This window comes from Pan paniscus, chromosome 21, assembly GCF_029289425.2.
Source record: "Pan paniscus chromosome 21, NHGRI_mPanPan1-v2.0_pri, whole genome shotgun sequence".
In the NCBI taxonomy this organism is placed as follows: Eukaryota; Metazoa; Chordata; class Mammalia; order Primates; family Hominidae; genus Pan; species Pan paniscus.
The window spans coordinates 40,801,870-40,827,684 of record NC_073270.2 but is presented as its reverse complement, the minus strand read 5'-3'; the positions used below and the strand labels follow the sequence as shown (position 1 = coordinate 40,827,684).

At 42.1% G+C, this 25,815-nt stretch overlaps 1 protein-coding gene across 8 annotated transcripts in view; it reads left to right on the top strand.

The window, feature by feature from the left end:
- Positions 1-1,388: 1,388 nt before the first annotated feature.
- The window catches only part of TRPC4AP (transient receptor potential cation channel subfamily C member 4 associated protein), a 90,953-nt gene continuing 66,526 nt past the window's right edge, over positions 1,389-25,815 (top strand). For 4 of the 8 annotated variants that reach the window (XM_003831831.4, XM_063600802.1, XM_003831830.3 and 1 more), the window contains exons 1-3: positions 1,389-2,760; positions 16,915-17,043; positions 25,699-25,815. In XM_003831831.4, coding sequence (XP_003831879.1) covers positions 2,593-2,760; positions 16,915-17,043; positions 25,699-25,815 — 414 coding nt within the window. In that variant the 5' untranslated portion in view covers positions 1,389-2,592. The remainder of the gene's footprint in view (positions 2,761-16,914; positions 17,044-25,698) is intronic. The other 4 variants (XM_055104981.2, XM_063600804.1, XM_003831832.6 and 1 more) reach the window with 1 other exon arrangement.

The window sequence follows — 25,815 nt, the reverse complement described above, 5'->3', positions numbered from 1 at the left end:
ATGCTTAAGACCTGAACTCCCTTATGGCTTACAGGGGTTTTATTTTATTTTTTTTGAGACAGAGTCTTGCTCTGTCGCCCAGGCTGGAGTGCGGTGGTGCAATCTCAGCTCACTGCAACCTCTGCCTCCTGGGTTCAAGCGATTCTCCTGCCTCAGCTTCCCGAGTAGCTGGGATTACAGGCACGTGCCACCATGCCTGGCTAATTTTTGTATCTTTAGTAGAGACGGGGTTTTGCTGTTTTGGTCAGGCTGGTCTCGAACTCCTGACCTCAGGTGATCCACCTGCCTCGGCCACCCAAAGTGCTGGGATTATAGGTGTGAGCCACCGCGCCCAGCTGGCTTACAGGTTTTTAATGGCAGGAGGGCAGAGGCTACAGGCGAAGTCATGAATCAATACATAGGGGCTGTATATTGGTTCCACCTAAAAGGACAGGACATCTCCAACCAGGGGCCCACAAGTGGATTCAAAGATTTTCTGACTTGTAATTGGTTAAGGAGGCAAAGGTTTGTCTAAAAATTTGGGATCTGCAGAAAAGAATGTTAGCTCTGACTTATGGTCGTGTCCTCCTCCAGGCCCCCTAGGAAGAAATTTAGAACAAAATATAGAAGTCAAAAGTTTAGTTCTCAGCTCTCCCTTATCTGAGGTTTGCCGATCAGCAGATCCATTTGGTGGGGGTTTGAGTTTCTAAGAAACAACACTCAGGGACAAATTTTAAGATGTTATATTCAGTTTCTATAGGGAACAAAATATCTCCTGACTGTAACTTCTTTGGCTATTTTTTTTTTTTTTCTGAGATGGAGTCTCATCCTGTCATCAAACTGGAGTGCAGTGGCGTGATCTCGGCTCACTGTGACCTCTGTCTCCAGGGTTCAAGTGATTCTCCTGCCTCAGCCTCCCAAGTAGCTGGGACTACAGGTGCATGCCACCACGCCCAGCTAATTTTTGCATTTTTAGTAGAGATGGGGTTTCACCATGTTGGCCAGGCTGGTCTCGAACTCCTGACCTCATGATCTGACCACCTCGGCTTCCCAAAGTGCTGGGATTACAGGTGTGAGCCACTGGGATTACAGGTGTGAGCCACTGCGCCCGGCTGAGTTTATTTTTGTATAATGTGAGAGATGAGGATCCAGTTTCATTCTTCTGCATGTGGCTTGCCAGTTATCACCAGCTGTTGAATAGGGTGTCCTTTCCCCACTTTATGTTTTTGTTTGCTTTATCGAAGATCAGTTGGCTATAAGTATTTGGTTTTATTCTGTGTTCTCTATTCTGTTCCATTGGTCTATGTGCCTATTTTTATACCAGTACCATGCTGTTTGGGTGACTATGGCCTTATAGTATAGATTGAAGTCAGGTAATGTGATGCCTCCAGATTTATTCTTTTTGCTTAGTCTTGCTTTGGACATGCAGGCTCTTTTTTGGTTCCATATGATTTTTAGGATTCTTTTTTCTAGTTCTATGAAGATGGATGGTGAGTCTACTCCTTTTAGATGGGGTGTGAGGATGGCAACCATAGTGCCAGTTCACCTGGGAGAGTCACTTTTATGCCTACCGTCCCGGTGTAATTATTTATTGTGTCTTTTCATTCTTTAAAGTGTTCTGGTTTGAGCAGTAAGTTACAGTCATCTTAGTTATGAGTCACAATCTTCACCATTCCCTGTTATATCACACTTAGCTCTCCTCTTTCATTTTTATTACAGGCCCCCTGCTAGGAAGGGAAAAAGTGTGTGTGTGTTGGGTGGGGGGAGTCAGTGCCATCCTGCCACAGAAGTTAGCTGAAAAAATGAGTATTTGGGGTCATGGTAGAGACAACATGCTATCTGGTGGATAGAAATTAGGACAGGGTTTTCATCTGACAGAGAATATGATGTCACAATTTACTAATCCCTTTCCCTTCCATTATTTAATTTCACAACAACCTATCCAGTTACACAACTTATCCAGTTTGAGACTGCGTTTCTTTGTGTATGGATCTGCTGTCTTCCCCTGTAACCTGCATTTCGTGATAAAGGATCCCAGGCCGTTCTGCCCACCACTGTATCCCAGACACCCTCCCTTTCCCCTAGACATGGTTTGGTGTCGGGCGCAGAGAAAGCCCCAGGAACTACGATTGATCAGGCTCCCAGAATCTATAGATGGAGTGACCTGACGAGGACACAGGCGCAGTGGCAGAGCGCGATGACTTGGTCGACGTCCGCGGTGAGTCACGTGTAGAAAGAAGCAGGCAGGAAGCGGACTCGAGGGCCTGACTCCGGACCTGAAGCCCAGGATCATTTCTTGGCCAGCTGCCTGCATCCTGCCCAAATCGGCGAGAGAAATGGGAGAATGTGGACCTTGGGAGATTTCGCCGAAATGCTGGGCCCGGGGGCCAGAGAAACCGGCAGTGCAGGAAAGGCCACATCTCTTTTCCCACCTACCCCGCTGCCGCGCAAGACTACAATTCCCAGTAGCCTCCACGCCGCGCACGGTCCCTGCCACGCGGCTTGCGCCTCCGCCGACGGCCCACTGGGGGCGCTGCGGCGACCCCTCCGCCGCCCCGTAGAAATCTCCGCGGCCCCGAGGCCGCCTGCTTCCTGTTTGTCCGACGAGGAGACATGGCGGCGGCGCCGGTAGCGGCTGGGTCTGGAGCCGGTCGAGGGAGACGGTCGGCAGCCACAGTGGCGGCTTGGGGCGGATGGGGCGGCCGGCCGCGGCCTGGTAACATTCTGCTGCAGCTGCGGCAGGGCCAGCTGACTGGCCGGGGCCTGGTCCGGGCGGTGCAGGTACGAGGCTGGACCAGGAGGGGCGGGGCGGGGCGGACCAGGCGGGAGCTGGCGGGGGGCCGGGGAAGAGGCCTTTCCAGGCTGCCGCTGGACGGGCCAAAGCCCTTTTGGCTGGCCGCAAGGCCTCCCTGTGAGCTGCCCGGACGCTCTCAGCCGCAGCGGGGCCGTGGGAAGCAGCTGGCTTGATGTCCCTTGTCAGGGGCCGAGCGGGGCTGGGCTGCTGTGGACACTGATGGCGTGTACGAACCCTGGGCCCAGTTTCTGGATCCTCCCTTCTTTGCGCCACGTCTACACGTCTGGGGGACCCTGTCGTGTTTGTTTTAGCCTCTGTGGGCCTCGAGTTTATCCCGTGTATTGGGCGTGGGGGAGGGGGTCATCATTGCAGCCCCCAAACGGTTCCCAAGCGTTTCATAAATGTCATTTTCTCAGGCCTTTCCTTGACACTCTTTCCTTCCCCTTTCTAAAGTAGGTCCCCATTGTTATTCTGTCACAGCCGCGAATTCGTTTCGTTTACATTACTTTCTTAGTCTATAATTTCGTATTTCTTTGTTGTCTGCCTTTTTCTCGCCCGTCTCCCACATTAGGCTGAGTTCCAGCGGGTGCAGAGACTATATCTGGTTTGCTAGTGTAGAGCGTCATGGTTAAGAGGGACTCTGGAGTCAGGCCTGGGTTCAAAGCCCTGCTCCTCTCTCTTGCTTGGGCAGGTGACCTTTCTGTGCCTCAGTTTCCTCACTTGTAAGATGAAGATGAGAATTAGTAACCTACCTTTTAAGATTGTTGTGGAGATCAAAGGGGGCAATTGTGTAAAGCATTAGTGCATTTCTGGTGCATACTAAGGGCTGAAGGTAGTTAATATTAAGCATCTGACTTATAACAGGTGCCCAACATATGATTATTGTTATTTTTGAGTGAGCGAAGGACACTGCTTTAGGGTAAACCAGGTGGAATAGGACCTAGTCCACTACTTCTTCCACCCTCCCCCACCCCAAACCTTGCTAACACCTGTAAAACATTAGCTTTATTTAAAGACAGCTTTTTCATAAAAAGTTTGAAGGATACTCAAGAAACTGATAAAGTGGTTGGTGGGAGTGAGGTGGGAATTGGGCTAAAGGGGGAGAAAATGGGAGTGAGACTTTTCACAGTATAACTTTATTTAAATTTAATTTGAATATCACTTCCTCAAATGACGAAAAGGATAGAATAAAATAAAGGCTAGGGGGTCTGTGTGTATGGAGGACTGTGGACGAAAGGAGCAGTTGTGAGTGAGAAATGTTTTCCTGGCCATCACACCACCGTAGATGAGCAGCCTTTTTCCCCCTTGTGTTCTTAAGACCTGACTTAAGACCCTGTAATCCCAGCACTTTGGGAGGCCGAGGCAGGCAGATCGCTTGAATCCAGGAATTCGAGACCAGCCCAAGCAACACGGCAAAATCCTGTGTCTCCAAAAATTTAGCCGGGCATGGTGGTGGTGTATGCCTGTGGGAGGCTGAGGTGGGAGGATTACCTGAGCCTGGGAGGCGGAGATTGACAGAGTGAGATCCTGTCTCAAAAAAAAAAAAAAAAAAAAAAAAAAAAATTCCTAGAAATACTTGCTCTTTCCTTCTTAAGCTAAGATACCTTACCGAGCTGGGTGTGTAGAGACAGGCAGAAAGAGGACTAACTTTTAGTGAGCACATAACTTTAGAAAAAGTACGGTACAAGGCATATGTTATCTTTAATCCTCAAGCTTTTGAGTTATGCTTCAAGACTCATTTCTTAATATGGATGAGGAAACTGAGGCTCAGAGAGGTTAGGTGATATGTTCCTAAACACCCATCCTGATAATCAGTGTTCTGAGAGTAATAGGGAGCCACAGAAGTTCTTTAGCATGATAAATGAGGCAATTTAGGCAACTTAATTTGTTTCCAGTGCTGAATGACTTAGAATGGGAGGAGCCTAGAAAAGCCCACCAGAGGCTGGGCACAGTGGCTCATTCCTGTAATCCCAGTGCTTTGGGAGGTCGAGGCGGGTGGATCATCTGAGGTCAGGAGTTTGAGACCAGCCTGGCCAACATGGCGAAGCCCCGTCTCTACTAAAAATACAAAAATTAGCCGGGCGTGGTGGTAAGCACCTGTAATCCCAGCTACTCTGGAGGCTGAGGCAGGAGAATTGCTTGAACCTGGGAGGTGGAGGTTGTGAGCTGAGATCACGCCACTGCACTCCAGCCTGGGTGACAGAGTGAGACTTCATCTCAAAAAAAAAAAAAAAAAAAAAAAAAGCTCACCAGATACAAGGCTGCTGGAATATTCTGGAGCCACAAAAGCCAGGCAGGTTATTGTGGTAACTGATGGTTGTATATAGGTGTGGGAGCTATTTCAGAGGTTGAGATAGAGACCCCCTGCCTGGAACTATAGTGAGGATAAAATGGGGACCTTCATCTTTCAAATATTTCTTTTCTTAGTTTTTTTTTTTTTTTAATTTATTCCATGCTGTGCCCTTCCGCTCCTCTCTCCCATCCTGCAGAATAAGTTATTTGCTTACCCTTTTTTTTTTTTGAGACAGAATCTTGCTCTGTCACCCAGGCTGGAGTGCAGTGGCATGCTCAACTTCCTGGGCTCAAGTGATCCTCCCACCTTAGCCTCCCTAGTAGCTGGGACTACAGGCGTGTGCCACCACACCCCATTAATTTTTGTATCTTTGGTAGAGACAGGGTTTTGCTCTGTTGCCCAGATTACCCATATTTTTATACTGTTATGGCATGTGGTATAGTAGGAAAAGACCAGATTTAAAATTTTTTTATTTTTTATTTTTTAGACGGAGTCTCGCTCTGTTGCCCAGGCTGGAGTGCAGTGGCGCAATCTCGGTTCACTGCATCCTCCGTCTCCCGGATTCAAGCAATTCTGCCTCAGCCTCCTGAGTAGCTGGGATTACAGTCGTGTGCCACCACACCTGGCTACTTTTTGTATTTTTAGTAGAGATGGGGTTTCACCATGTCGGTCAGGCTGGTCTCTAACTCCTGACGTCATGATCCCCCTGCCTTGTCCTCCCAAAGTGCTGGGATTACAGGTGTGAGCCACTGCGCCTGGCCAAAATTTTTTCATTGTAGTAAACAAATATATAATATAGGCCAGGTACATTGGCTCATGTCTGTAATCCCAGCACTTTGGGAGACCAAGATGGGATGATCACCTGAGCCAGTTTGAGTCAAGCCTGGGCAGTGTGGTGGAGCCCCATCTCTACTACAAAAAAAAAAATTAACCAGGTGTGGAAATGCATGCCTGTAGTCCCAGCTGCTCAGGAACCCGAGGTGGGAAGATCGCTTGAGCCTGGCAAGTCAAGGCTGTAGTGAGCCATGATCACACCATTACACTGCAGCCTGGGCAACAGAATGAGACCCTGCCTCAAACTATATACATATATAAATATATATATGTAAACATAAAATTTACCATCTTAACCATTTATAAGTGTATAGGTCAGGCCCAGTGTGGTGGCTTACGCCTGTAATCCCAACACTTTGGGAAGCTGAGGTGGGCGGATTGTTTGAGCCCAGGAGTTTGAGACCAGCCTGGGCAACATGGTGAAACCCTGTATCTTAAAAAAAAAAGGTGTATAGTTAAGTAATGTGAAGTATATTCCCATTGTTGTGAAACAGATTTCCAGAACTTTTTCATCTTGCAAATCTGAAACTACCATTGAACAACTTCCCATTTCTCCCTCCCAGTCCTTGGTAACCATTCTTCTCCTTTCTGTTTTTGTGAGTTTGACTACTTTAGATAACCCCAGTATAGTAATACAGTATTTGTCTTTTTGTGACTGGCTTATTTTACTTAACATAATGTCCTCAAGGATCATCTGTGGTATAGCATGTGATGGAATTTCCTTGGAAAAAAAATCAGATTTTAAAGTAAGATGGACCTGAATTGAATCCTAGCAGGGTGACCAAGATTAAGTTATTTAACCTCTCTTAACTTCAGTTTCCTTATTTCTAAAGAGGTGATGATAACATCTATCCCATAAAGTTGTGAGGAGGATTAAGTGAAATAATATGTTTTAAAAGCGTAGCCAGTGTGGCATATAGGAATAGTTGTTTAGTAAATAGTTGCTCTCAGCTAGTAGTTAATTAGACTGGGCTTCCTGAAGAGACTGTGTCTTATTTTTCATTGTATCTGCAGAGCCTGAAACCTTGCCAGCCATTTGATATTCAGGAAATTGCTTAAATTGAAATACTGTGTCCTCGGTCTAATTTCTGTCTGTACTTGCCAAGCAATCTCATGGCTTTAAAGAGTTCCAGAGTCGGATTGCCTAGGTTTGAAACCTAGCTCTGGTATTTACTTACTATGTGTCTTTAGGCAAGTTATTTAATCTGTTTATGCCTCAGCTTATTCATTTGTAAAGTAAGTATCATAGGACCTGACCTTCCAAGGTTGTGGTGAGGACCAAGTGAGTTGTACATATAAAGCACTTAAAATAGTGACTGAAACATACTTTCTCAGCTATAAGTACATAGCTTACTGCTATAAAGATTAGCTTGTATTATTATTAATAACTGCTCTATACGCTGATGGATCCTAAGTTTCTGTTTCCATTCCTGTTTCTCCTTTTAGCTCTGGATGGGTAGGTATATCCAATTGCCTTCTAGCATTTCCACTTTGATGTCTAATGGGCATCTCAAACTTAGTATGTCAAAAGCCAAAATCCTCTCCCTTTTCCATCAGACCTGATCTTCTCCATCTCCCTAAATGGGGCATAAGGGAAGCCTGAGTCATGACTACTGGCCACATAATTTGTAATGGGTCAATTCTACTTGGATTTTAGTTTGCTTTATTTTCTTCCCTTCGTTTTGTTCTGCCCTCTGTCAAGGCAATAAAATATGCTGGGGTGATACTTTGGAGTTTACTGAGCCTTTTCATATTCATCAGCACATTTGACGCTTAATGCAAATCAGATCTTATAAATCCTTTGCTTAAAACTCTCCAGCCTCATCTCATTGCAGTTGATAGAGTCAATTCTGGATTCCTTACCATGGGCGTACAAGGCCCCAAATGATCAGTACGAGTTGAAGGAAAGGATAGACTGAGTAAACGCTGGGCTCTAGGATAGTGCAGCTCACATTACAGGTCATGACCCGCCATCCCTGGATGCCCTTCAGTTTGGCAATCTGGTGACAGACTGGGTTGTGGGATGCTGTTATATTTCCCACATGGCAGTCGTTGCTTCCTTTGTGATTATTGGCATATCTAAATGCCCGAGTGTTCCTTACTTTATATTTTTTCTTTAGATTCACTGACTTTTTTTTTTTTTTTTGAGATGGAGTCTCGCTCTGTTGCCCAGGCTGGAGGGCAATGGTGCGATCTCAGCTCACTGCAAGCTCCGCCTCCCAGGTTCATGCCATTCTCCTGCCTCAGCCTCCCGAGTAGCTGGGACTACAGGCGCCCGCCACCACGCCCGGCTAATTTTTTTTTTTTTTTGTATTTTTAGTAGAGATGGGGTTTCACCGTGTTAGCCAGGATGGTCTCGATCTCCTGACCTCATGATCCGCCCACCTCGGCCTCCCAAAGTGCTGGAATTACAGGTGTGAGCCACTGCGCCTGGCTGACTTCTTTTTTTTGTGAGATGGAGTCTCGTGCTGTTGCCCAGGCTGGAGTGCAGTGCACAATCTCGGCTCACTGCAACCTCCGCTTCCCGAGTTCAAGCGATTCCCCTGCCTCAGCCTCCTGAGTAGCTGGGACTATAGGCGTGTGCCACCATGCCAGGCTACTTTTTGTATTTTTAGTAAAGACAGGGTTTCACCATGCTGGCTAGGCTGGTCTCAAACTCTTGATCTCTTGATCCACCCACCTCAGCCTCCCAAAGTGCTGGGATTACAGATGTGAGCCGCCATGCCCAGCCAGATTCACTAACTTTTAAAAAAAATTTCATTAGGCACTACTTGTTTTAGCCTCATTCTAACCATTAGTATTTATGAAACCTAGGCATTTAAGTCAAATAAATCTTACCTTGCTTTTCAAAGGTAATTTGATACTGAAAAACTCCTGATTAGGATAAAGTCTTATTCATATATATATATATATATATATATATATATATGCCATTCATTTCAATGGGAAGTTTTTGTATTCACAAGCCCTTAAATTTGCTCCTAATTTTACTGAATCATACCCCATTAAAGTACACAAAAGTGTTCAGTGGTTAACATGTATTGTCAGAATAACCCAACAAGGTATTTTATCTTTATTATCCTTTAAGATATCTATTTAGGCTGGGTGCGGTGGCTCACACCTGTAATTCTAGCACTTTGGGAGGCCGAGCTAGACGGATCCTTTAAGCTCAGGAGTTCAAGACCAACCTGGGCAAGATGGGTGAAACCCCATCTTTACTAAAAATACAAAAAATTATCCGGGCGTGGTGGTGCGTGCCTGTAATCCCAGCTACTTGGTGGCGGTGGTGGTGGTGTGGGGGGCTGGGAGGGGGAAGGGGGCAGGGCTGAGGTGGGAGGATCACTTGAGCCCAGGAGACGGAGGTTGCAGTGAGATTGTGTGAGACCCTTGCATTTAGTGTGGTATTTTGAGGCATTAGATGTCTTACATTTAGGATTAAAGAAACAAATAAGATGCACATTTATCTTCATGGAATTTAGCCTTTAGTTATTTTTAAAAACAATAAAATCAGTGGAAACTGTAAATGTCTAGAAATGTCATATTTGCTAAACAGGTTGACAGTTTAGAGGGTATGATGTAAGAGATTATCACTGCTGTAAACTGTTAAACCACAAGTACTTCAAGAGAAAACCCATGTGATACCTGCCAGTAATTCAACTGGGAAGATGACTGAATGGTGGCACTTTTGTCACAGTGCTGAGCTGTTCACAAGGAAAACAAAATTCTAATGATTTTTTTTTTTTTTTAGACAGGGTCTTGCTCTGTTGCCCAGGCTGGAGTGTAGTGGTGCAAAAAAACTACTGAAACCTCCACCTCCTGGGCTCAAGCAATCCTCCCACCTCAGCCTCCCGAGTATCTGGGACTATAGGCGCATGCCACCATACGCAGCTCATTTTTGTATTTTTTTTGTAGAGATAAGGTTCTGCCATGTTGCCCAGGCTGGTCTTAAACTCCTGGGATCAAGCAATGGGCCTACCTTGGCCTCCCAAGTGCTAGGATATGAGTGTAAGCCACTGTGCCCAGCCCCAAATTATTATTTTTAAATGAGAGTACATGCCTTGTAAGACAATGTATAAATAGTAAAGAAATTGCTTGTGAAGTCAAATATTTGGACTGTGATTAGATCTCTGCGTATCATGGAGCTTGTAACAAAAAAACAGCAGTGCCCTGCCTGCTTTGCACCTCTAAGTTCCATACTCCTAATGCTGTTCAGTGTCCATACTTAGCTATTTCTTTTGCAAGAGAAGGATCCAGGAAACAGGAGAGCCAGTATTTCTAAATAACATGGTTATAAAGCTGTTTCTTTTCACTTTTAGATACTATCTATTTTCTTCGCTCTTGAAAGACTAGGATTTAATTCACACATTCGATTCCTTCTTACTTGTCTCCACTAGTCTACCAATGTAGTTATATCACAGCTTTGGCTGTTGTTAAGTATTTACATTATGATGTTAGCATTATTGTTTACAGCAGGGCCATATATTGTACAATTATATTTGTTTTATATAATTTTTTTGTAGTGTTAAAAACAGTCCTCTTCCATTTTTTAAATTGAAGGATAAATATACATATACCCTGTATATATACATATACATATACCCTGTATATATATACATATACATATATATACATATATACATATACATATATACATATATACGTATATACATATATAGATATATACATATATACACATATATACATATATACACACATATACATATACCCTTTTGACTTTCATTAGCATAATAGTGCATCCTTTAATTTATTTTACTGTTTTAAAATTTGTATTAATGGGGTACAAGTGAAATTTTGCTACATTGGTGTATCGCATGGTGGTGAAGTCAGGAATAATGCATCCTTTTAAATTGTTTTGCTTTGTGTATACCTTTTTTTTTTTTTTTGGGGACGGAGTCTCGCACTGTTGCCGGGCTGGAGTGGAATGGCGCAATCTCGGCTCCCTGCAACCTATGCCTCCCGAGTAGCTGGGATTACAGGTGCCCGCCACCAAGTCTGGCTAATTTTTTTGTATTTTTAGTAGAGATGGGGTTTCACTGTGTTGGCCAGGCTGGTCTCGAACTCCTGACCTCAGGTAATCCACCCACCTCGGCCTCCCAAAGTGCTGGGATTACAGGTGTGAGCCACCACGCCCGGCCTGCTTTCTGTATACTTATAATTTGTTCCTAAATTCTAAAACTTTTTTTTTTTTTTTTAAAGAAATCATTTGAAGCCCTTCATTCTCCTGCTGCAGTTTAGCAGTTTATCAGTTTAGCAGTTTAGTTTAGCTGCTTACTAGGTCTGCTATACAGCTGAGTTCTTGGGACTTCTCTTGACCAAATCCAGAGCATTTTTCTTTCTTTTCTCATGTTTTAGACCTTGTTTCCTCAATTGTCTTCCTTTTTCCTGGGGCACACTCTCTGGTAGCCTCCCAAGAAAGAGTACATGGGAGGTAACTTTTTTTTTTTTTTTTTTTAAAGCTTGCAGATCAGAAAATGTCTTATTCTGACACATATATTTAGTTTGACTGGGTATAGAATTATAAATTGAAAGTTATTTTCCTGTAATTTTTTTTTTTTTTTGAGATGGAGTCTCGCTCTGTCTCCCAGATTGGAGTGCAGTGGCACCATCTCAGCTTTCTGCAACCTCCACCTCCCAGGTTCAAGCGATTCTCCTGCCTCAGCCTCCCCTAGTAGCTGGGATTACAGGCGCCCACCATCATGCCCAGCTAATTTTTTTTTTTGGTATTTTTAGTAGAGATGGGGTTTCACCATGTTGGTCAGGCTAGACTCGAACTCTTGATCTCAGGTGATCTGCCCACCTTAGCCTCCCAAAGTGCTGGGATTACAAGCGTGAACCACTGTGCCCAGCCAAGAGTGTGTTACAGTTTTCTATGTAGCCGTCTTGCATAACTTTGTTAGATTTATTCCTTAGCGTTTTTAAAAGTGGTATTGTAAGTAGTGTTTTTAAAACTGCATTTAAAAATTGTAGCTGTAATATAAAAATAAGATAGATTTTTATATTATTCATGTATATTGCTGTAATAGTTGATAATTTACATTTAGATTCTTTTAGATTGTATACTGTACAGTCATCTGTGAATATTATATCATCTGCAAATGAATCTTTTATCTTATCCTTACCAATCTTATGTCTTCTATATATCTTGCCTTACTCTGCTGCCTGAGACCTCCAGTATGATGAATAGAAGTAGCATGTTCCTGATCTAAGAGGGAAAAAACCTTAAACATTTTGCCATTAAGTATGATGTTTGCAGTGGGTTTTCTGTGGATACCTGTTACTAGAAATTCATTTTTTTTATTTGAGTTTATCATGAATGGATGTTAAATTTTATCAAATGCTTTTTCTGTATCAATTGAGGTATTCATATCATTATTCTCCTTTATGTTATCAAATAATTATTCTCCTTTATGTTATCAATGTGGTGAATTGCATTGAATAAAATTTTCAAATATTAAACCAACTTTTAATTTCTGATACAAATTTTAAATTTAATTCAATTTTTGAATTGTGGTTTTTCCCTTACATCGTCATTAGTGAAACTGGCCTGCAGTTTTCCTTTTGACAGGTTTTGGTATCAGGGTTATAATGGTCAGTAAGCATGGCTTTAGTTGTACCTCATCAGTTTGGATGTGTAGTATTTTCATTATCTTTCAGGATATTTTCATATATCCACTTCAATTTCTTCTTTGACCCATGCATTTTTGAGAAGTATATTATTTTCCAAACATGGGGATTTTATAACTATCTTTCTGATGTGGAACGTAGTCTGTATTTCAGTTCATTTAAATGTATTGACATTTGCAGTATGGCCTAGCAGCTGGTCGTTTTGCAAATGTTCTATTTGTATTTGTAAAGGACATGTAGAGTGCATTTACTAGATATACTGCTCGAGGTGTGTCCATTTTGTTTAATTGTGTTAAAATATTCTGTATTCTCACTAATTTTTGTCTGCATATATCAGTTTTTGAAAGAGATGTGTAAAATCTCCCATTATGATTATGGATTTCCTTATTTCTCCTTTTAGCCTTGTCAGTTTTTGCTTTATGTATGTTGAAGTTTTTATTAGATATTTTCAAATTTAGGATCATTAACATTATCCAGGTTGCCATTTTTATCCTTATTAAAGTGCCTATCTCTGGTAGTACTTTGTTGTTGTTGTTTTTGTTTTGTTTTGTTTTTGAGACAGAGTCTCACTCTGTCACCCAGGCTGGAGTGCAATGGTGCATTCTTGGCTCACTGCAACCTCCACCTCCTGGGTTCAAGCAATTCTCCTGCCTCAGCCTCTCGAGTAACTGGGATTACAGGCCTGTGCCACCATGCCCAGCTAATTTTGCATTTTTAGTGGAGACAGGGTTTCATCATGTTGGCCAGTCTGGTCTTGAACTCCTGACCTAAGTGATCTACCTGTCTCGGTCTCCCAGAGTGCTGGGATTAGAGGTGTGAGCCACCATGCCTGGCTTGGTAATGCTTTTTCTTTGCTCTTGCTGATTTTAATATAGTTATACTACCTTTTGGTATATGTTTACATTGCATATTATTTCCCATTCTTTTACTTTTAGCCTTTCTGTTTCTCTGGTAGGTGGCATAACAAACTTTGTTTTTATTTTATTTTATTTTATTTTATTTTCTATTTATTTTTTGAGACAGGGTTGCATTCTGTTGCCCGGGCTGGAGTATGGTACCAGATCACAGGTCACTGCAGTCTCGGCCTCCTAGCATCAAGGGATCCTCCTGCCTCCGCTACCTGAGTAACTGGGATTACAGGCACATGCTGCCATGCCTAATTTTTTTTTTTTTTCCTTTGGTAGAGACAGGGTTTCACTGTGTTGCCTAGGCTGGTCTTTAACTCCTGGGCTCAAGTGATCTGTCTGTCTCTGCCTCCCAAAGTGCTGCAGTAACATGCATGAGGCCCTGTAACCGGCCCAAACTTTGTTTTTAATTGGAGCATTTTAGCATATTTAGATTTAATGTAATAACTGACATTTTGGTGTTTATACTTGCTTAATACAATATATGCTTTTTTAATGTCCTATCCTTTGTTCCCTTTTCTCTTCTTTCTTCTTTTAAATATTTCTTAAACAACTTTATTGAGGCATGATTTATATACAATAAAATTTACCCATTGTAAGTGTACAGTTCAGTGATTTTCAGCAAATTGATGAAGTTATGCAACCATCACCACAATCTGGTTTTAGAACATTGTCATCCTAAAAAGTTCACTTATGTTCATTTATTTATTTAGTTTTTATAGCAGCTTTATTGAGATGTAATTCACATATTGCACAAGTCACCCTTTTAAAGTGTACAAGTTGGTAAACTAAGGAGATAAAAGGGTAAAAAAAAAAACAAACAAAACTGAAGTGTACAAGTCAGTGGTTTTTACTGTATGCACAAAGTTATGCATCTATCATCACGATCAATTTTAGAACATTTTATCACCCAAAAAAGAAACCTTGTATTCAGTAGCAGTTACTCCCCAGTTTCCCCATCCCCACAGCCTTTGCCAACCAGTGATCTTTCTGTCTCTGGATATGCTTATTCTGGACATTTTAAATTAATAGAATCAGACAATATATGGCCTTTTGAGACTGGCTTCTTTTAGGTTTTTTGTTTTTTTTTTTTGTTTTTAGATGGAGTCTCGCTTTGTTTTTGTTTCTGTTTTGAGACAAGGTCTGGCTTTATCGCCCAGGCTGAAGTGCAGTGGCGCAGTCTTGGCTCACTGCAACCTCTGCCTCCTGGGCTCAAGCCATTCTCCCACCTCAGCCTCCCGAGTAGCTGGGACTACAGGCATGTGCCACTACATCCGGCTAATTTTTTTTTTTTTTTTTTGTAGAGGTGGGGTTTCGCGATGTTGCTCAGGCTGGTCTTGTACTTGTGAGCTCAAGTGATCTGTCCACCTTGGCCTCCCAAAGTGCTGGGATTACTTTGGCATCAGAGGCATGAGACACTGTGCCCAGTTAGACACTGGCTTCTTTGATTTAGCATAATGGTCTCAAGATTTATCCTTGTTGTAGTATCAGTACATCATTACTTTTTCTTGCTGAATAATATTCCATTGGATGGATATACTATATTTTATTTATTCATCAGTTGATGGACATTTGAGTTGTTTCACTCTTTGGTTATAATGATGTCTTTTTTTCTTTTTTTTTTTTTGTCTTGCTCTGTCACCCAGGCTGGAGTGCAGTGGTGCTGTCATAGCTCACTGCAGCCTCATTCTCCCAAGCTCAAGTGATCTTCTCACCTCATCCTTCTGAGTAGCTGAGACCAGAGGTGTGCACCACCACCCTTGGCTTATTTTTTTTTTTTATTTTTAGTAGAGGCGAGTTCTCGCTATGTTGCTCAGGCTGGTCTTGAACTCCTGAGCTGAAGCAATCCTCCCGCCTTAGCCTCCCAAAGTGCTAGGCAAATATTGGGGCAAACGGTTCATAATACTCCTTTATCATCCTTCGAAGTCCATGGAGTCAGTAATAATAACTCCTCTTATGTACTGCATATTAGTAATTTGTGTTTCTGTCTTTTTTTCTTGATAAGCCTGGTTAGAGTTTATCAATCGTATTGATCTTTTTAAAGAACTAACTTTTGGTTTTGTTTTCTCTCTTGATTTTTTGTTTTCAATTTCAGTGATGTTTGCTCTCATTTTTATTTTTTTCTTCTGTTTGCTGTAGGCTTAAACTGCTCTTTCTGTAGTTTACTAAGGTAGAAGCTTAGATTATTGACTATAGATATTTATTCTTTTCTATTATATGCATTCAGTGATATACGCTTCTGGCTTATTACTGCTTTTGCTGCATCCCACAAATTTTGATAAGTTGTATTTTCATTTAGTTTAAAATATTTTAACTGTTAGAGTTGATTTGTCATTTTTTTGTCTGGCAGTTCTTTTAGGCAGTTTTTGCCTCATATTTTGACATGCTGTTGTTAGGTGCATATATGATAAGGATTGTTATGTCTTCTTGGAGAATTAACCCCTTTGTCATTATGAAATGACCCACTTTATTTCTGATAATTTTTTTATGAAGCCTGCTTTCTCTGAAATTAATATAACTACTCCATCTTTCTTTTTACGTGATTTATCTTTCTCCATCCCCTTTTTTATTTTTTGAGACAGAGTTTTGGTCTGTCGCCCAGGCTGGGGTGCCATGGTGCGATCTTGGCTCACTGCAACCTCTGCCTCCCAAGTTCAAGCGGTTCTCCTGCCTCAGCCTCCCGAGTAGCTGGGATTACAGGCACTTGCCACCACACTCAGCTAATTTTAGTATTTTTAGTAGAGATGGGGTTTTATCACGTTAGCCAGGCTGGTCTCAAACTCCTGACTTCAGGTGATCCACCTGCCTCGGCTTCCCAAAGTGTTGGGATTACAGGTGTGAGCCACCGTGCCTGGCCTTTTCCCTTACTTTTAACCTATCTATATGTATATTTAAATGAGTTTCTTGTAGACAGCATATTGTTGGATCTTGGTTTTTTAAATCCATTCTTTTAGTCTCTTTCCTTTGATTGGTAAGTTTAGACCATTCATAGATATTTACAGTGATTATTGATATAGTTGGATTAATGTATACCATGTTTGTTTTATTATACTTGTTCTTTATCTTCCCCTCTTTTTCTGCCTTTTATGGGCTTAACTGAGCAGTTTATATGGTTCCATTATTTTTCATCTCTTAGCATATCAATTATTCTTCTTGTAAAAATACTTTTAGCAGTTGCCCTAGAATTTCCAGTATATATTTACGATGAGTCTAAGTCCACTCTCAATGATATTGTGCTGTTTGTGAGTGGTACAAGAGTATTTCCAATCCCTCCTTCTTATTATAACATAGTAATAGGCTGTTGGGGAGGTTTTGAAGATTTATAGAAAGGCCTTTTATAGTAGTGCTTAGAGATAAATTTGTAACTGTCCTGGGTGGGTTTGGAAGTCGGCTGCTCTCCTTTGCCGTATCAGCTATTATCATCAATAATACAATAGTATGTTCTCTTTTTTTTTGACTCACAGTTCACTGAGACTTTTTTGACGGAGAGGGACAAACAATCCAAGTGGAGTGGAATTCCTCAGCTGCTCCTCAAGCTGCACACCACCAGCCACCTCCACAGTGACTTTGTTGAGTGCCAAAACATCCTCAAGGTAACTCTTAAGGACCTTGGAGGGGCGTATTCAGGGCCTCTAGGTGACACAAGATGTCTGCTGTTTTTTTTTTCCCTTCCGTTGGCTTTTAAAAATAGCCTGTTTTTACTGTGTGAGCTATAGAAAATTTGAGAAATTCAGAAAAAGTACAAAGAAGAAAATATACATCACCTATAATCCCATCATCCCAAGATAATCACCGTTAGGTTCCCTGTGTTATCCTTTTGGGCTCTATGTGTGTGTATTTTGTGGCAGTGCTTGCTTAATTTTGGGAGGTCAACACTATCCTGTGATTGGGATGACATTCTTTTTGAAAAGGGTTTAGAAGATTACACACTGCTGAAGGCTCGTGGAAGAGGCCTTATGGTTGTTGAATATTATTACTAACATAAGAAGATTGAAGGGGCCAGGTTTGATGATTAGGAAATGAGTGGAAAGAGCACGGAGACATTATGCTAGGATAATTGTTCTCAAACTGGAGTGTGTTTATGAATCACCTGAAGAGCGTGTTAAAACACAGAGTTCTGGGCCCCACCCCTGAAATTCTGATTCAGTAGGGCTGGAGTATCTAAACTTTAGCTGTAGTTTGGATCTAAATTTGAATTTAGAGCACCAGCTCTAATGCAGTTAAAACCCATGTAAGTGGGGGTCCGGTTCCAGGATGGCCAAATAGGAACAGCTCCAGTCTATGGTACCCAGCGTGAGCGATGCCTAAGACAGGTGATTTTTGCATTTCCAACTGAGGTACCGGGTTCATCTCACTGGGGCTTGTCAGACAGTGGGTGCAGTCCACGCAGTGTGAGCTGAAGCAGGGCGGGGCATTGCCTCACCTGGGAATCGCAAGGGGTGGGGGAATTCCCTTTCCTAGCCAAGGGAAGCCATGACAGACGGTACCCAGAAAATCGGGACACTCCCACCCTAATAACTGCACTTTTCCAACAGCCTTAGCAAATGGCACACCAGGAGATTATATCCTGCGCCTGGCTTGGAGGGTCCCATGCCCACGGAGCCTTGCTCACTGCTAGCACAGCAGTCTGAGATCAAACTGCAAGGTGGCAGCAAAGCAGGGGGAGGGGTGTCCACAACTGCTGAGACTTGCGTAGGTAAACAAAGCGTCCAGGAAGCTCGAACTGAGTGGAGCCCACTGCAGCTCAAGGAGACCTGCCTGCTTCTGTAGACTCCACCTCTGGGAGCAGGGCATAGCTGAACAAAAGGCAGCAGAAACTTCTGCAGGTTTAAATGTCCCTGTCTGACAGCTTTGAAGAGAGTAGTGGTTCTCCCAGCACAGAGTTTGAGATCTGAGAACGGACAGACTGCCTCCTCAAGTGGGTCCCTGACCCCTGAGTAGCCTAACTGGGAGACACCTCCCAGTAGGGGCCGACTGACACCTCATACAGCCGGGTGCCCCTCTGAGATGAAGCTTCCAGAGAAAGGATCAGGCAGCAGCATTTGCCGTTCTGCAATATTTGCTGTTCTGCAGCCTCTGCTGGTGATACCCAGGCAAACAGGGTCTGGAGTGGACCTCCAGCAAACTCTGACAGACCTGCAGCTGAGGGTCCTGACTGTTAGAAGGAAAACTAACAAACAGAAAGGACATCCACACCAAAACCCCATCTGTATGTCACCATCATCAAAGACCAAAGGTAGATAAAACCACAAAGATAGGGAGAAACCAGAGCAGAAAAGCTGAAAATTCTAAAAATCAGAGCGCCTCTTCTCCAAAGGAACACAGCTCCTCACCAGCAACGGAACAAAGCTGGATGGAGAATGACTTTGACGAGTTGAGAGAAGAAGGCTTCAGATGATCAGTAATAACAAACTTCTCCGAGCTAAAGGAGGATGTTTGAACCCATCATAAAGAAGCTAAAAACCTTGACAAAAGATTAGACGAATGGCTAACTAGAATAAACAGCATAGAAAAGACCTTAAATGACCTGATGGAGCTGAACACCATGGCTCGAGAACTACGTGATGCATGCACAAGCTTCAGTAGCCAATTCGATCAAGTGGAAGAAAGGGTATCAGTGATTGAAGATCAAATGAATGAAATGAAGCGAGAAGAGAAGTTTAGAGAAAAAAGAATAAAAAGAAACAAACAAAGCCTCCAAGAAATATGGGACTGTGTGAAAAGACCAAATCTACGTCTGATTGGTGTACCTGAAAGTGACGGGGAGAATGGAACCAAGTTGGAAAACACTCTTCAGGATATTATCCAGGAGAACTTCCCCAATCTAGCAAGGCAGGTCAACATTCAAATTCAGGAAATACAGAGAACGCCACAAAGATACTCCTCGAGGAGAGGAACTCCAAGACACATAATTGTCAGATTCACCAAAGTTGAAATTAAGGAAAAAATATTAAGGGCAGCCAGAGAGAAAGGTCGGGTTACCCACAAAGGGAAGCCCATCAGACTAACAGCGGTTCTCTTGGCAGAAACTCTACAAGCCAGAAGAGAGTGGGGGCCAATATTCAACATTCTTAAATAAAAGAATTTTCAACCCAGAGTTTCATATCCAGCCAAACTAAGCTTCATAAGTGAAGGAGAAGTAAAATCCTTTACAGACAAGCAAATGCTGAGAGATTTTGTCACCACCAGGCCTGCCTTACAAGAGCTCCTGAAGGAAGCACTAAACATGGAAAGGAACAACCGATACCAACTACTGCAAAAACATGCCAAATTGTAAAGACCATCGATGCTAGGAAGAAACTGCATCAACTAACGAGCAAAATAACCAGCTAACATCATAATGACAGGATCAAATTCACACATAACAAAATTAACCTTAAATGTAAATGGGCTAAATGCTCCAGTTAAAAGACAGACTGGCAAATTGGATAAAGAGTCTAGACCCATCAGCGTGCTGTATTCAGGAGACCCATCTCACATGCAGAGACACACATAGGCTCAAAATAAAGGGATGGAGGAAGATCTACCAAGCAAGTGGAAAACAAAAAAAAAGCAGGGGTTGCAATCCTAGTCTCTGATAAAACAGACTTTAAACCAACAAAGATCAAAAGAGACAAGGCCATTACATAATGGTAAAGGGATCAATTCAACAAGAAGAGTTAACTATCCTAAATATGTATGTACCCAACACAGGAGCACCCAGATTCATAAAGCAAGTCCTACAAAGAAACTTAGACTCCCACACAATAATAATGGGAGACTTTAACACCCCACTGTCAACATTAGACAGATCAACGAGACAGAAAGTTAACAAGGATATCCAGGAATTGAACTCAGCTCTGCACCAAGCGGACCTAATAGACATCTACAGAACTCTCCACCCCAAATCAACAGAATATACATTCTTCTCAGCGCCACGTCGCACTTATTCCAAAATTGACCACATAGTTGGAAGTAAAGCACTCCTTAGTAAATGTAAAAGAACAGAAATTATAACAAACTGTCTCTCAGACCACAGTGCAATCAAACTAGAACTCAGGATTAAGAAACTCACTCAAAACCACTCAACTACATGGAAACTGAACAACCTGCTTCTGAATGACTGCTGGGTACATAACGAAATGAAGGCAGGAATAAAGGTGTTCTTTGAAACCATTGAGAACAAAGACATAACATACCAGGATCTCTGGGACACATTTAAAGCAATGTGTAGAGGGAAATTTATAGCACTAAATGCACACAAGAGAAAGCCGGAAAGATCTAAAATTGACACCCTAACATCACAATTAAAAGAACTAGAGAAGCAAGAGCAAACACATTCAAAAGCTAGCAGAAGGCGAGAAATAACTAAGATCAGAGCAGTACTGAAGGATATAGAGACACCAAAAACCCTTCAAAAAATCAATGAATCCAGAAGCTCGTTTTTCGAAGAGATCAACAAAATTGAAAGACTGCTAGCAAGACTAATAAGAAAAGAGAGAAGAATCAAATAGATGCAATAAAAAATGATAAAGGGGATATTACCACCAATCCCACAGAAATACAAACTACCATCAGAGAATACTGTAAACACCTCTACGGAAATAAACTAGAAAATCTAGAAGAAATGGATAAATTCCTGGACACATACACCCTCCCAAGACTAAACTGGGAAGAAGTTGAATGAATCCCTGAATAGACCAATAACAGGCTCTGAAGTTGAGGCAATAATTAATAGCCTACCAACCAAAAAAAGTCCAGGACCAGACGGATTCACAGCCGAATTCTACCAGAGGTACAAAGAGGAGCTGCTACCATTCCTTCTGAAGCTATTCCAATCAATAGAAAAAGAAGGAATCCTCCCTAACTCATTTTATGAGGCCAGCATCATCCTGATACCAAAGCCTGGCAGAGACATAACAAAAGAGAATTTTAGACCAATATCCCTGATGAACATCAATGCAAAAATCCTCAATAAAATACTGGCAAACCAAATCCAGCAGCACATCAAAAAGCTTATTCACCACGATCAAGTTGGCTTCATCCCTGGGATACAAGGCTGGTTCAACATATGCAAATCAATAAACGTAATCCATCATATAAACAGAACCAAAGACAAAAACCACATGATAATAGGTGCAGAAAAGGCCTTCGACAAAATTCAACAGCCCTTCATGCTAAAAACTCTCAATAAACTAGGTATTGATGGGGCGTATCTTAAAATAATAGGAGCTGTTTATGACAGACCCACAGCCAATATCATACTGAATGGGCAAAAACTGGAAGCATTCCCTTTGAAAACTGGCACAAGACAGGGGTGCCCTCTCTCAGCACTCCTATTCAACATAGTGTTGGAAGTTTTGGCCAAGGAAGTCAGGCAGGAGAAAGAAATAAAGGGTATTCAATTAGGAAAAGAGGAAGTCAAATTGTCCCTGTTTGCAGATGACATGATTGTATATTTAGAAAACCCCATTGTCTCAGCCCAAAATCCTCTTAAACTGATGAGCAGCTTCAGCAAAGTCTCAGGATACAAAATAAATGTGCAAAAGTCACAAGCATTCCTATACACCAATAACAGTCAGCCAAATCATGAGTGAACTCCCATTCACAATTGCTACAAAGAGACTAAAATACTTAGGAATCCAACTCACAAGGGATGTGAAGGACCTCTTCAAGAAGAACTACAAACCACTGCTCAATGAAATAAAAGAGGACACAAACAAATGGAAGAACATCCCATGCTCATGGATAGGAAGAATCAATATCGTGAAAATGGCCATACTGCCCAAGGTAATTGATAGATTCAATGCCATCCCCATCAAGCTACCAATTACTTTCTTCACAGAATTGGAAAAAACTACTTTAAAGTTCATATGGAACCAAAAAAGAGCCCACATTGCCAAGACAATCCTAAGCCAAAAGAACCAAAGCTGGAGGCGTCACGCTACCTGACTTCAAACTATACTACAAGGCTACTGTAACCAAAACAGCATGGTACTGTTACCAAAACAGAGATATAGACCAGTGGAACAGAACAGAGCCCTCAGAAATAATGCCGCATATCTACAACCATCCGATCTTTGACAAACCTGACAAAAGCAAGAAATGGGGAAAGGATTCCCTATTTAATAAATTGTGCTGGGAAAACTGGCTAGCCACATGTAGAAAGCTGAAACTGGATCCTTTCCTTACACTTTATACAAAAATTAATTCAAGATAGATTAAAGACTTAAATGTTAGACCTAAAACCATAAAAACCCTAGAAGAAAATCTAGGCAATACTATTCAGGCCATAGGCACGGGCAAGGACTTCATGACTAAAACACCAAAAGCAATGGCAACAAAAGCCAAAATTGGCAAATGGGATCTAATTAAACTAAAGAGCTTCTGCACAGCAAAAGAAACTACCATCAGAGTGAACAGGCAACCTACGGAATGGGAGAAAATTTTTGCAATCTACCCATCTGACAAAGGGCTAATATCCAGAATCTACAAAGAACTTAAATTTACAAGAAAAAAGCAAACAGCCCCATCAAAAACTGGGCGAAGGATATGAACAGACACTTTTCAAAAGAAGACGTTTATGCAGCCAACAGACACAGGAAAAAATGCTTATCATCATTGGCCATCAGAGAAATGCAAATCAAAACCACAATGAGATACCATCTCACACTAGTTAGAATGGCGATTATTAAAAAGTCAGGAAACAACAGGTGCTGGAGAGGATGTGGAGAAATAGGAACACTTTTACACTGTTGGTGGGACTGTAAACTAGTTCAACCATTGTGGAAGACAGTGTGGCGATTCCTCAAGGATCTAGAACTAGAAATACCATTTGACCCAGCCATCCCATTACTGGGTATTTACCCAAAGGATTATAAATCATGCTGCTATAAAGACACATGCACGTGTATATTTATTGCAGCACTATTCACAATAGCAAAAGACTTGGAACCAACCCAAATGTCCATTTAATGGTAGGCTGGATTAAGAAAATGTGGCACATATACACCATGGAGTACTATGCAGCCATAAAAAATGATGAGTTCATGTCCTTTGTAGGGACATGGATGAATCTGGAAACCATCATTCTGAGCAAACTATCGTTAAGGACAGAAAACCAAACACCACGTGTTCTCACTCATAGGTGGGAATTGAGCAATGAGAACACTTGGACACAGGGTGGGGAACGTCACACACCAGGGCCTGGCATGGGGTGGGGGGAGGGGGGAGGGATAGCATTAGGAGATATACCTAATATAAATGACGAGTTAATGGGTACAGCACACCAACATGGCACATGTATACATATGTAACAAACCTGCATGTTGTGCACATGTACCCTAGAACTTAAAGTATAATAAAATAAAAAACAGCAAAAATAAATAAATAAAAACCATGTAAGTTATATTAAACGTAATGAAACTGAATGACAGTGTTCTTCAGAGGTGAAGTTTTGATTACTATATCACATAGTTATTTTAAAATGTAATAGAAACTAATTAAACTTAGTCTTTACGTTTAAGAAGAGACATTTTCATATTTTTAATCTCACAGTCTGATAGAAATAATTATAGCTTCTTAAACTTGTTTAAAAATGCTTTTCAAAGAGTTGCACATTATTTGCTTCTTGCAAAATCTCAGGAGATTGAGGTGAAGTTAAAGGGGAGGGAAATTAATATTTGTATATCTTTGCTATGTGATCATCATTTCTTTATTCATTAAGTAAATACTTATTTGAAACTTACTATGTTTTAGGTTTTCTTGTAAGATTTTTTTTCCTCTTAGCTTTGTTCCATATGAACAAAGGATTCTGTGGCCGTCAGTTTGAGAACTACTACCCTATGTGTGCTGTATCAAATACTCTGTCTTGGAATCTGTGGGGAATACAAAGTTGGAATCTGTGGGGAATACAAAGTGGGATCTGTTTGTGTTGTCCTCAAGGAACATTTAGTCTAGGGAAGAAATAACATAGGTTTGGCCGGGCGCAGTGACTCACGCCTGTAATCCCAGCACTCTGGGAGGCCGAGGCGGGTGGATCACAAGGTTAGGAGATCGAGACCACGGTGAAACCCCATCTCTACTGAAAATACAAAAAATTAGCCAGGCGCAGTGGCGGGTGCCTGTAGTCCCAGCTACTCGGGAGGCTGAGGCAGGAGAATGGCGTGAACCCGGGAGGCAGAGCTTGCAGTGAGCCGAGATCGCGCCACTGCACTCCAGCCTGGGTGGCAGAGCGAGACTCCCTCTCAAAAAAAAAAAAAGAAATAACATAGGTTTGTAAATAGGTGCAAAGTAAAAGTGCTAATGTTACAAATGAGTTGTAGATTGTTTTGGGGGTCTGAAGAGCATGCTTCTGGTTGGGGGAAATCAAGAAGACTTCCTGCAGGAGATTATATTTGAGCAGTGACTTGGTTATTGCTACAGAACTAGTCACCCCGAAACCTAGCAGCCGGAAGTAACAAGAATCATTTATCTGTGAACTATTCTTGGTTGATTGAGTGGCTCCTCTGCTTCATGTGCTGTTGGGTAGGGTGGTACTGAGATATCTGGAATGTCCAAAATGGTCTCTCTCACATCCCTGGCAGGTTGGTGCTGGCTGTCAGCTGGAGGTCAACTAAGGATGTTGCTCTTGGCCTCATTTCTTCTCCTCATGGCCTCCCCATTGGCTGTGTTCTCACAGCATGATGTTTGGGTTCCAGGATGGCAAGAGCGAAGTCTGTCAGGCTTTTTATTTTTTTTTAATGACAGAGTCTCCCTCTGTTGCCGAGGCTGGAGTGCAGTGGCTCTATGTTGGCTCACTGCAACGTCTGCCTCCCTGGCTCAAGTGCTTCTTGTACTTCAAATTCCTGAGTAGCTGGGATTACAGGTGTGTAACACCACATCCGGCTAATTTTTGTACTTTTAGTAGAGATGGGGTTTTGCCATGTTGGCCAGGCTGGTCTCAAACTCCTGGCCTCAAGTAATCCGCCCACCTTAGCCTCCCAAAGTGCTGGGATTACAGGTGTGAGCCTGGCTTTCTTAAGGCTTATGCTGGAAGTGGCCTAGTGTCACTTCTACCACATGCTGTTAGTTGAGGTGTGTCATACCAGCCCAGATTTAGTGTGAAAAGGGGCTTTACAGGGGCCTGAATACTAGGAAGTGTGGTTCACTGGGGACTGTCTTTGTATTCATGGGAACTCCAGTTGGGACTAAAGCTCAAACTGATGCTTTAGTGTCTGGTCTGTGTTGGTTACTAAAACAATGTATGTACTTTTTTTAAAAAAAACTAGGAAATTTCTCCTCTTCTCTCCATGGAGGCTATGGCATTTGTTACTGAAGAGAGGAAACTTACCCAAGAAACCACTTATCCAAATACTTATATTTTTGACTTGTTTGGAGGTGTTGAT